At 40.5% G+C, this 13,189-nt stretch overlaps 1 protein-coding gene across 1 annotated transcript in view; it reads right to left on the minus strand.

The window, feature by feature from the left end:
- The window catches only part of NDFIP1 (Nedd4 family interacting protein 1), a 51,686-nt gene extending 40,682 nt beyond the window's left edge, over positions 1 to 11,004 (minus strand). The window contains exon 1 of the mRNA XM_032404475.1: positions 10,743 to 11,004. Coding sequence (XP_032260366.1) covers positions 10,743 to 10,805 — 63 coding nt within the window. The 5' untranslated portion in view covers positions 10,806 to 11,004. The remainder of the gene's footprint in view (positions 1 to 10,742) is intronic.
- Between the last annotated feature and the right edge of the window lie 2,185 nt (positions 11,005 to 13,189).

Consider the following 13,189-nt stretch of genomic DNA (forward strand, 5'->3'; position numbering starts at 1 on the left):
CTCCCCCTGCTTGTGTTCCTGCTCTCGCTATCTCTCTCTCTGTCAAATAAATAAATAAAATCTTAAAAAAAAAAAAAAACTAATGATGTAATTTATGGTGATTAACATTAACATAATAAAAAAAAGAAGGTATGCCCCAGTAATTGTTGAGATCCTTTTAAACACAGTTACAGATTCTTACTTTAATATTTCACTGAAATGAGAAATTAAACTTAAAATGGCATTTGGATTACATTAAACCTGATACATGAAAAGATATTTTAACCTTCCAAATAATAGCAGATGCTAATATAATAAGCCAATGATTACCTTTCATGCCCCCCATAAACTTTCTCCCCTTCTACTCAGCTGGTCATTTTGGCCACAGCTGAAAGGTGGCAAGCTGGCTGTGAAACTCACAAGATCACATAACTCTGATCACCTCACTTAGCCACCTAAAATGAAACTGGGTCAACATGTCAGAGATAATTAATGCTGCCTACCCTCACATACATGACTGAGGAGAATTGATTTTAAGCACAGTTTAAAATACTACATCTGAAAACGCAATTCAGCTACAAGAGGACAAACTGCTGAAAAGACTCTAGTATCAACCATCAATCATGTATAAGATGCTCAACTGCAGATTACCCTCAAATCAAACTTCTTATTCTGTTTCAAGTTACATGAGAATTTCAAAACTTGTGAAAATGTAACTACTAAAAGCAGTGAATGAGAATACTAGAACTCAAAGAGCCAGCTTAATTAAAAAAAAAAAAAAGCTACAGAACTTTTAAAATGACTCTTTTCTCATTTTTACAAGGACTTTATTAAAACATCTAATCAGGGGCACCCGGCTGGCCCAGTTGGTGGAGTGTGTGACTCTAGATCTTGGGGTTGTGAGTTCCAGCCCCACATTGGGTATAGAGGTTACTTAAAAATAAAATCTTTAAAAACAAACAAACAAACAAAAAAACCCATCTAACCAGTAATAGTCCAGCTTCTATTATGAAGTAATAAAATTATGTGACAGTGGGTGATGATTTTGTGAACCTAAAACTGCTCTAAAAAAAATAAAGTTTATTGGGATGCCTGGGTGGCTCAGTCAGTTAAGCGTCCCACTCTTGACTTCGGACTGGGTTGTAAATCTCAGGGTCGTGGGATCCAGCCCCATGTCAGGCTCCATGCTGGGCGTGGAGCCTGCTTGGGATTCTCTCTCTCTCCCTCCCTCTGCCCCACCCCCTCTAAAAAAATGTATTTGAAAAAGTTGTAATTATTACTTTTCCTGATTTCTAAAAGCATTATTAATTTTTTGCTATGATATATAATGTTTGAAGCTGACAAGAAGGGAAAGACTTAAAACTAGTACTGAAAAATGACAAAATGGTATTCTGTACTCAGTGACCCATTTTTTTGAAAATATACTATTAGGGAGACATTTTCTATATTTTTGAACAATGCATAATTTCTTTTATCTTTTAGCATAAACTCACCATCTGTATTTAATGACATCACTTTTAAAAATAATTATTCATCACGAAAGAAGTTTGCTAAATCATCAAGAGAATGCCATCTCTTTGGATCAAAGCCACCAGCTTCTACATACAAAAACAACTATAAAGCTGGAAGGAGTCAAAGTGATATAGTCCAACTACTTCATTTTACAAAAGAGAAAATAAGGCTAGAAGGAGATTAAAATTCTCACCTACAGTCACATAACCTCTTACTTCATGACAGGAGCTGGACTATTACTGATTAGATGTTTTAATAAAGTCCTTTTACCTTCTCCTGAATCAGTCTCTACTTAATGTCCAAAGTGAACCTTCCAGATACTGAAGTCTACATTACAAGCTTCAAAAACTGCTTATTGGGACACCTGGTTGGCTCAGTTGGTAGAGCATGCAACTCTTGATCTCGGGGTTTTGAGTTCAAGCCCCACGCTGGGTACAGAGATTACTGTAAAAAAAACAAAACAAAACAACAACCCTGCTTATTAACGTAAAGTTATATGAAAAGTTTGGATGCTATAAAATAAAACTCCTCAAACGAGAGCTTCAAAATACTAAGAACACCACATTCCTGATTCCCTAGTCCATAAAATCTCACTTAAATTTCACAAGGACAAAATAACTTAAAAATAATTTAATAACAAAGTAAATTGCAAAATAAGCATAGAATTCTATAGAGAAAGGATTGTGAGGTTAAAGGGACTTGGGCTTTACCTATAGTGCTTTCAATTTTTATAGCACTGTATTTCATTGTTAATCAGACCTTAATGTTTGAGGTGACTGTGAGCAATAAATATATGGGTGTTACTTTATTCTATTCTTGAAACTTTAAGTTGAAACTATTTCCAAGTAAGTTTGTTACATGAATTTTTTAAAAAGCAAAACATGATTATTAACAGAAACTTTGGGAAAAAAGAGAAATCACTCCTACCATTTTTCTTAACAACCTATTATAAATGTATCAAACAACACCACTAAAGAAGGTGAGGGGAAAGGTGCTGACCTAAGTACCTAAGCAACTCTGGAAACTAGTAGAGTCTGTAAGTCTAACAGCAAAAGAAACTGTATAAATGCCCTGTCCTCTAGCTGATAAAAGTGTTTCTCACAGAGGTGTAGGTTAACAATTCTGACACCACTACACACGTATGTTGGAACTGAAGAATTAAGTAAATGGATGGTGGGTGGTGGGAGCAAGATTTCTCACTGCTAAAGTGGGAGTTTCCAGACAGGCCAGGGCAGGAGGCTACAGTGATCCATGTAGTAATTGGTTAGAGTTGGTTAGTTTCATATAGATACAGGTGATTACATATAGAAATACTTACAGATACATATACACACATCTATTTCTTTACTCTGTTAACTTAGAAGGCCTAGAAGCAATGGCCCCCTAGTAGCAATGTGCACAGATCTTGGTTTCTAGTATCACTGTCCAATAAAAGGAACCAGGCTCCTTGGAGAAATAGCTGATTCCGGGATGGGACAGGAAATATTCACAATGAGCCTCATGCCAGAAAGGAAGGAAGTGCTTCAAAAAACCCAAAATGATGGAATTATGTTAGAGGGACACAAGTGCCAACTGAAAGAGTTCCAATGGCCAAAACTGCAAATATCTGAGCCACAAAATAAATTAGTACTGGATTATAACCCAAAGAATAAAATAAATGAGTTCATCCTGGTATCACTGAATAAATAAATTAATAGGATGAGACAACTATCCTGTGCAGAAAAATTCTGAGTAATTTATGTAAATACCCTGCCCTCCACAAGGTGGAGCATAACTCTTCAATACTTAAGTGCATATTGTACATAGATAGTGACTTCCTTCCAAAGGGCAGAGTATGAAAAGCCGGGGCGGGGAGGGCGGCGGATAATTTTACAATAGAGAAACCTCATAAATACTACTTCAACCAGGTGATCAAGGTCAACATCAACAGTGTTAAGTCACATTGGTTGTACGCATTCTTGGTATGATGTGATGGAAATGGCACTTTACCTCTGTGGTCTTCCTCACTAAAACCCACAACCCCAGTTTGATCATGAAAAAAGATTCAGACAAATCCAACTGACTATATGAGCAGATGGATGTTAGGTAAACCTATTGTAATCAGTTCACAATATATGTGAATCAAACCATGATGCTGTAAACCTTAAACTTATTCAGTGATGTATGTCAATTTTCTCAATAAAACTGCAGAAAAAAAAAAATCCCATTTGAGGGAGAGTCTACAAACATCTGACCAAAACTCCTCGAAACTGTCAAGGTCACCAGAAACAAGGAAAATCACAGCCAAGAGGACCCTAAAGTAACATGACAACCAAATGTAATGTGGTAACCTGTATGGGATTGTGGAACACAAAAAAGGACATTAGATTAAAAAACAAAATTCTGAATAAAGTATGGAGTTTAGTTAATAATAATGTATCAGTATTGGTTTATTAATGTCATAAATGTATCACGCTAATGTAAGATGTTAATAGGGAAAACTGGATCTGGGGTACATGGAAACTACATTTTCTCAATGTTTCTGAAATTTTTTAAATGTTACAAAAATTAAAGGTTATTTTAAATTTTTTTTTTTAATAAGCCTGAAGAATGCAATTTGAACACTTACACCTCTGAGAAGAGACTGGAAGGGAAGGGAAATCAAGCTTTCCTTTACAAGTGTACTGTCTGACTCGAGGCTATGAAGAATATCTGCGTACTAATGCCTAACAAGAAATGTTTAATTTTAAATGCCACATTTAAGCACTGAATAATACATAAAATCAAACTTAAACAGAAGTCACTCCCTAAACCCATGTATTTCTATTCATAAACTATCCAATTTCCAGAAAAACCTCCAAATCACATTCAAGCATCTCATTAACTAGTAACTGATATTAGTGCAATATGTGAATTTAACCAAAAAAATGTCAATATTCAATTGCTAAGGGGCATAAAAAACATACATGTGAAACAAACTGCTTTTATCAGTAAGAAAATATTTCACCAGAAACATTCTTAAATTTGATCAGTATTTAGACCCAGTATGTATAACTTTTAATATAATAAATTGTGTTATTCAGGAAAAAAAAATGAGTCATCCTAATTTTAACAGCAGGAAGTGCTAAATGATGTCTATTAACACTCACTTTATTACCACACTTGGTGAAGGCAAAATAACACATCCTGCACATCTATCTAGACAGCCACTAGGATCAATTACAACTGGAGTATATAAAGCTCAACAAATTCAATGTATGGTATCTACCAACTGCCTATATTGGCAAAAATGATTTGAGAACAAAGATAAGACCATCAAGCTTATTATCAGCATCAATTTCTAATTAAATTGTTAGGAGCTGCTTTATCTAAATGGGCACCATCCACTACTACGAGAGTATGTTCCACTAAACATCTGTACTTTTTATTATTTATTTATTTGAGCTAGAGAGAGCGAGCAAGAGAGAGCGAGAGAGAGCGCAGGGGGGGGGAGGGGCAGAGGGAGAGGAAGAAGCGAGCTCTCCACTGATCAGGGAGCCCAACACAGGGCTCTATCCCAGGACACCTGAGCTGAAGGCAGACGCTTAACCGACTGAGCCACCCAGGCACCCCATAAACAGCTGTACTTGTTCAAAGACAACATAAAAGTAAATTATTAAGAAACCAAAGTAATTATTTTAAAGCCCTAAAAACAGATAAATCAGAAGATGGCACTTGAACCTCTTCAAGCCTTTCCTTTTTTTTTTATTAGTAAGAATACAAAGTCACTCTCACAGAAGGATTTATTTTATAATATAATTTTATGTAAAGTAATATGATACAATCGGTGTCTAGCATAAAGTAATTTGAAGTTACAGGCAGGCAAACCAGGGGGTGGCGTCAGCTGAGATGATGCCAGGATTTCCTCAATTGGGCCTTAGTCCCTCAGTGCAAAGAGAGAATGATAAAACCAATTAAATCTCCCCTAACAAGTGGTCACCAGTAGGAGCAGGCAAGAAAATTAAGAATGAATCAGCAAGTATCCATCACCGCTACAAAAAAAGTCACTGCTTACTAAGAGGGAGTCAAATAAGAATCACAGTTGTAGATCTACAGCTCCTGACACAAATTCTGTTTCCATATTCTTAACAGATTACAAAAGGGCTCTCATGATTTATTTCTCACATACGAACTGCTTACAACATCTTTTAGAGTTACGCACAAAAATATTTATGGATGTAATAACATGATTTCTAAGGTTTGCTTCAAAATAATGGTGGGGAGTATAAATGAAACAACATTACCCATTTGTTGATTACTGTTGTTAGATTTATTATACATTTTAGTACATGTTTGGAATTTTCATAGTAAAAAGGTGAAAATGTAAATATTACTAAGAAATGACTCTACTCCTACAACTCAACAAAAAGCAAAGAACCCAATTCAAAAGTGGGTAAAGGACTTGAACATGCATTTCTCCAAAGAAGATTTACAGATGCCAAAAAGCACATAAAAAAATTCTCAATACCACTAATCATTAGGGAAATGTAAATCAAAACTACAGTGAGATACAACTTCATGCCCGTTAGGATGGCTTTATCAAAAAATAACAAGTGTTGATGAGGATGTTAAAAATTGGAACTCTTCAAAAAAAAATTGGGACTCTTATGCACTGCTGGTAGGAATGTAAAATGGTGTAGGTACCATGGAAAACTATTTTTTTAATCAAAAAATTTTAAAAAGCATTACCATATGAACCAGCAATTTTACTTCTGAGTATATACCCAAAAGAACTGAAAGCTGGCACTCAAAAGACAGCTGTACACCCATATTCACAGCAGCATTATTCACACTGGTCAAAAGGCAGAAGCACCCCAAATGGGCACCTTTGGATGAAAGGATAAACAAAATATGCTATATGCATACAGTACTATTCAGCCTTAAAATGGGAGGAAATTCTGACTGTACAACATGGATAAACCTGGGGGATATGAAGCTAAGTGAAATAAGCCAGCCACAAAAGGACAAATACTATATAATTCCACTAACATGAGGTATTAAGAGTAATCAAATTCATAGAAAATAGAATGATGGTTGTGGGGGCCGGGAAAGGGGAAAGAAAGGAGTTATTGTTCAACGGGTATGGAGTTTCAGCTGGAGAAGATGAAAAAGTTCTGTAAATGGATGGTGGTGATGGTTGCCCAAAAATGTGAATGTATTTAATGCCACTGAACTGTACACTTAAAAATGGTCAAAATGGGGGGCACCTGGGTGGCTCAGTCGTTAAGCGTCTGCCTTCGGCTCGGGTCGATCCCAGGGTCCTGGGATCGAGCCCCGCATCGGGCTCCCTGCTCGGCGGGAAGCCTGCTTCTCCCTCTCCCACTCCCCCTGCTTGTGTTCTCTCTCTCGCTGTGTCTCTCTCTGTCAAATAAATAAATAAAATCTTTAAAAAAAAAAAATGGTCAAAATGGTAAATTATATGCATTTTTTTCCTACAATTTTTAAAAGTTTTAAAAAAAAACATGGGGCACCTGGGTGGCTCAGTCGTTAAGCGTCTGCCTTCAGCTCAGGTCATGATCCCAGGGTCCTGGGATCGAGCCCCACATCGGGCTCCCTGCTCTGCGGGAAGCCTGCTTCTCCCTCTCCCACTCCCCCTGCTTGTGTTCCCTCTCTCGCTGTGTCTCTCTCTGTCAAATAAATAAATAAAATCTTTAAAAAAAAAAAAAAAAAGTTTTAAAAAAACAATTCTACCCATCTCAATATTTTTTGAAAAGTTTTCTTTGATCATTGCACATATGGGCCACAAATACAGCAAAATAACCTTAAAATCTTGACGTAACATTCTAAGGGGCATTCCAAGATATAATTACAACTTTTCAAACTAAAAAAATAAAACCACATGGGCACTTTCTGCCCCTTCCTCCGGGATCGTGACTTCATCTAACACTTCAGCATAAATATGGTTTGGCTTGGCAGAGATGAAATTCTTTCCCTGATCTATCAAAACCTTCCTCCACAATCCTGAGAGAATTTATACAAAAAGGTATCATTCCCAAAGCAGCTCTACAATGTCATCAGACTGCATTACAAGCCTATTAGTGATGCTTACAAGTGGGCAACTTCTTCAGCAGGCAGTAAGTCTGAAACTAAACATTTCACAGTCTATTTTTAAGCCTAGATGGCAGTGTCATTGTTGCTTCCTTAGATTAGATTCAAATCAAAAGAGCTGAAAACATTTCAGGAAGTATTTGGCAAAATTCATACAACAGGCAAAGATACAGTCCAGTGAGGCAAAGAGGGCCTGGAATGGATGAACAGGAATAAACACCTGCAGAGAGAGCGACGTATTACAAATTTCACAACACTGGGCCTCCCTACACCTTTCTGAAACAATTCTTCTGAATGTTTGGATATACAATCTCAGCTTCAAAATGCAAAAAGGGGGAAAAAAATAAAGCCATGGGGAACCTACGAGCCCAGGCTTTCTGCGCAGTCTGTCATAACGCTAAATTCAAGTTGTGCACATAGTGCACTCCCAATAAAAAACCCATAAAGGCAAACTTGTGTTTGTCTTTAGTAATGAATCATACAGTCTTCCACTGCGTTTACTTTACTAGAGAACCAGCTCTATTTGATTAACCAGATCGAACAGAAGTCAGAACTGCCTTTTGTGACAACCAGAGTATCATGCTCCTATCAAGTTGCCTGGACAACTCACCGATATTCTATAATGCAAAAGCCTTTTAAATATGTATACTCTCTGACCAAGCGTTTCCACATCTGAAAATTTATACTAAGGAAAAGAGATGAAGATGTATGTAAATGAAACTTCAGTGAATAAAAAAAATTATGAACATACTTAGTGACCAACAGGCAACTGACTTGAACTATGGTACAACCAGTTACATGCTATGCAGACATGAAAATATTAAACCACCCTATATAGCTATATTGTGTGCCTCTGTACATACATGTAAACAAATACACGTACCTGCAAATTTGTGAATGCACATGTGTCTGAGAACATGATACACATGGGCACAGTGCGTGTGTAAACATACACATGTGCACATATGCACCAAATGTGTGCAAGTATAATCAGTGGCCCATGAAATGGTACACGTGTACAAAGATGTGCCTGTATATATGTATGGGTACAAGAGAAAAATACATATGCACATATACATCTGCTAAATGCACATGCCTATATTTGGAATGTGAGCCTGTTTTAAGTAGGTGAGTGTGTATTTATCCTTGTAATCACTACTTAGAGCCTGTGACCTTAAGTTAATGAGCCTCTTGGAGTCCTGACTTTGTCATCTATACAATAATACCAAACCCTGCCTCATGCGGGTTTTATGTGGATTAGTGAAATTATGGATGTAACGCACTTAGTACCGTGACTGGCATGTAGTAAATGCTCAGTCAATATTAGCTTTCCTTATCTGTACACATGTATACTGATTTATACTTACATATATTTACATAACTATAAGTCCACAAAGATACACATCAAAATATTAACTTTGGTTACCTATGGGTGATAGATTTTTATTGTGGGGTTTTGGGGGGGCTGGCTTTCATATTTTGCAATTTTTCTAGGAAGATTCTTTTTTTTCATGGTTTTTGGAGGTTATTTCTGAAACATAATGATTTTTAAAAATAAAATAAAGATGAGGCCTCTCCCTGACATGGCTCAATTCGGCATCTTTAAAGCTATTAACTACTACACCAAGGAATGCATAGTTTTGATACTCCACCAAATTTTTTGTATTCCAGCAATATGTCAGCATTACCTAATAGCTCAAGAAGATGGCAGTACAAAGAAAAGCCACAGCTTTTTGCTTGTTTGCCTTATCCAAAGCAGGATGAAAAGAATGAATTAGATCACACTGTGGGGTACATGTGATTTTTGAACACTGTGTAGACAGTTAAGTGACACTTGTCATTTGTATTTTATTAAAGCAGGGAGGAACCCAGAGCCTTGCCCAAGGTCATACAAAAAAGCATGTGCCAGACCCCAGGCTGTGAGAGATCTGAGGACTAGACTGCACTGCCACAGTTTGGGCGTGTTTATGAAACCAAGAAGCTAAATTCTTAATCAGTCATTTCAGAAGTCCGGCTGGAGGAGGGAGGAAATTACAACACAGCCCTGATGACAGCAAAACAAACTGGTAACTGGCTGCATTGGGTTAATCTAGATGTTTTAATCATACTGGTTTTCCTTATTTCTAAAACGCAAAACTGTAGCTCATCAATGATAGGACACTTAATATCATAAAAGCACGACTGACATTTGTATGCAAATTATATCAAAAACATCTGAAACGACAAAACGCAAGCAGTTATCTGCGGTTCCAATCAACACCAGTTCCTACCTGGCTTAATTCCCACAATTATGATATGTTAGGTTAAATACCACTAAAAACCCTGCAGATTGTCTCTGAATTTCCGAGGGGAACCCAGCTACAGAGACAGGCGAGTAAAACAAGCAGCTCTTTTCCCTAGGGCCTCAATTTAGAAATTATAACCGGGATAATACTCCAATCAACCCCTATACATTTCCTCCCCAGCCATGCTATTAAATCTCCTTAAACGTCATTTCCAAGCTTTCAAAACACACACCCAGGCACACGCCCTGCAGCCTTCCATGAAGCTCGACATTTTGGGGCATCGCCCCAATTAAACATCGCCTTTCCCAAACCTACTGCAAACTGCGGACTTGCCTCTCGTCTCATTTTTTGACTTTTGTCTTAAAACCAGAGGCGAGGGGGATGGGTTTCGACAAACAGACTAGGCTCTGAAACCCTGAGCAATCGCATCTCGTCGCGGGGAGCTGTCGGCCGCAGTAGCAGCGATTTTAATCTTTTCTCTCCACCTCGTTTCCTTTCCCATCTCACGCTTGCTTTTTTTTTTTTTTTTCTTCTTTCCAATGACATCAAACCAAAAGAGGAGCAAGGAAAACTGCCCCCGGTCGCTGCCTTCCGAGGGTCGCGGGTTCTGCCTCGGGGACCCGCCCGCCGCGGGAACTGCGGGAAACGCTGCGGGGCAGAGGTTTTCCACCGCCCGAGTGCCGCCCCAGGTCGCGGAGGGATGGGCCGGGCTCGCGGCGGCCTCGAATCCGAGCGCGGGGCCCGCCCGGCCCTATGAGGCCGGGCGCGGCCTGCTAAGCCGCGGCGTCGCGTCGGCCACAGGCTGGGGCCAGAGACGCCTGAAGCGGCCGGCCGCCGGGGCAGGGTCCGGGACCGAGGACTGGAGGCCGGGGGGCCGGGGCGGGACTCGGCGTCGCTCACCTGCTGGTACCGGCTGCCGCAGGCCGGCTCCACCGCCGCCAGCGCCGCCAACGCCAACGCCATGGCGCAGCCGGCCGCAGGGAAGGAAGGCGAGCGAGCGAGCTAAAGGGGCGCGGGCGCTGCGGCCTGGGAGCGCGGGGAGGCCGAGGGGGACGCGCCTCGGGTGGGTCTGGATGGCCGCCGCCGCGTCCAGGCAAGCCGCTCTCCTCAGGCTGTGAGCGCCGCCGCCGCCGAGGCTCCGACGCGGCCCCTGGGGAGGAGGCGGGGACGCCGACGACGACGCTGCGCCGCCGCCCCGCCCTCGACTCGCGCCGCGCGGCCAGGCCAGGCCTCACCCCGCGCCGCCGCCCTGGCCCCGCGGAGCCGCCGCCCGGGGTGGGGTCCGCCCCTCCGAGGCGAGGCCGCTGAAAAAGAATTACCCACTGAGGAGCACCTCGTACGAGCTCTGAGCTTTCCCCGTGTGTTCTCTTCTAACCCTCATCGCACACCCCGACATGGGGGCCACAGCCCCATTTAAGAGGTCGCTGGCGTCCAGGGAGGTTGACAACCTGGCCCCGCAGCGATCTGATCCCTGGTATCTGCTGCACAATCTCGGTTCTTTTCCAAGTCCCTTCTTGTCTGCCATCTTCGTAGAGCAGGGGTCTGTCTACCGCAGGGCAGAGGCCAAATCCGGTCCAGTGGCGGTGGAAAGTATAAGAAATGGACGTTTCATTGTCCATAAATTAAGTTTTACTGGAACACAGCCGCTCCCGTTTGTTGAGTATGGCCAGTAAATCCTAGTACTTGTTATTTGGCCCATTACAGAGAAGTTTCCTGAGCCTACATCCTCCAGAATTCCTTAGATCTCAAACAAACCCTAGTTAGGATGGATGATCGTAATAGCATCCTCCTTTTTATGCAGCCCTTTAGTATTTTAACAGCCTCACCTGTAGATATAGACATATTTTTCTGTTTTATATATATTATATATGTATAAAGTAGGCTCCACCCAGCATGGAGCCCAACCGGGGGCTTGAACTCACGACCCTGAGATCAACACCAAGCTGAAATCAAGAGTTGGGTTCTTAACCCACTGAGCCACCCAGGAACCCCAACATGAGATTTTTCTTTTTTGGTGGGCGGCAAAGCAAAGTTTATTGAGTGATAGCAAAGTGATAGTACAAAGCTCCGGAAGAGGGAGGGGACCCCAGAGGGTTGCCCCCCACCCCATGGTATTTTTCTGAACCAAAGCTCTCTGAGGAGGTGACATGAATGGCCAAACTCCAAATATTCAGCCGTGCTGAGAGCTTTCCTGATAACGGTAACATGTGCAAAGTCTCTGAGAGGAGTGAGAACTTGCCTTGTGGAAGAACTGAAAGGAGGCAGGCAGAACTGCCACATAAGAGATACAATTACCAATGTTTCCCAGATGAGGAAATTAAGCTTGAAGAGATTAAATATCCTACCCAAGAACACAGAGCTAGTGAGGGGAAAAGCTGGAATGTAAACCCATTAAACCAGCATTGTTAACCATTATCATGCAACTAAATTATAAACTCTGTGAAGATGAAAGTATATATCTCTTAAATATTTTGATATTTCCCATAGCACAGCATAGCCATATAGCAGGCATTTAAGGTCTGCTATTTCCTTCTGTCATACTCAGCCACCTGGAATTGCTTCTACACACATGTCCAACACGGGGAAAAAATGGATCTTTGAAGCTTGTTGCAATTCCCATTTCTTTTTGATTGCCTTTCCAACTTAGTCATCTAAGGTTGGCATTAATATGATTATTGTTTTAGCCTCTGATTTTCAAGTTTAGTTAACTACATATTTTTTGACCATAGCTGTGTTTTGAACCTACCCTGAGGTTTCTACATATACGAGCCAATTGTAATCAATAAAAATTCTAGATATTTATCTTCCTCACTTTAAGTTCTCCACCAGTTTCCAAACTCCTACATGTCTGTCCCAACATCCAAGCGTTAGCCTCACATATTTACACTTTGGAGAAGTGAACAAATCCAGCAAGATGCCAAGCTGAGAGTCTCAAAATGGTACACTCTTTACTCTGTCCCTTAGTTGCTTTTAATCCAGAAAAACCACCTTTATATGTAATAAGGGACAGTGAATCATTCTACACCTAATGTCCTACCTTGGGGTCTTATATAAGGGAAAAAAATGTCTAATTTGAAATGCTTTAAAATCTCACCAATAAAAGTAGAAACCCAGATTTCTTTGCCCAGATTATCTAAATTTACTTGTAAGAAGGAATAAAAAAGATGTCTGCGCTGCCGCATATGGCTATCAACAACTGCCATCTTTACGCACGTCCGCGGCGCCGTGACGTTTGCGGAAAAGATGTTGCTACCCTTCCCGTCTACTTCTTTCCTAAATTACTTTCTCCCCCAATAGCGATACACTCCCTGCATATGAACGTAATATAAATACTGGGCTTTCTCCCT

The sequence above is a fragment of the Phoca vitulina genome, unplaced genomic scaffold (genome assembly GCF_004348235.1).
Source record: "Phoca vitulina isolate PV1807 unplaced genomic scaffold, GSC_HSeal_1.0 scaffold6, whole genome shotgun sequence".
NCBI classification, from domain to species: Eukaryota; Metazoa; Chordata; class Mammalia; order Carnivora; family Phocidae; genus Phoca; species Phoca vitulina.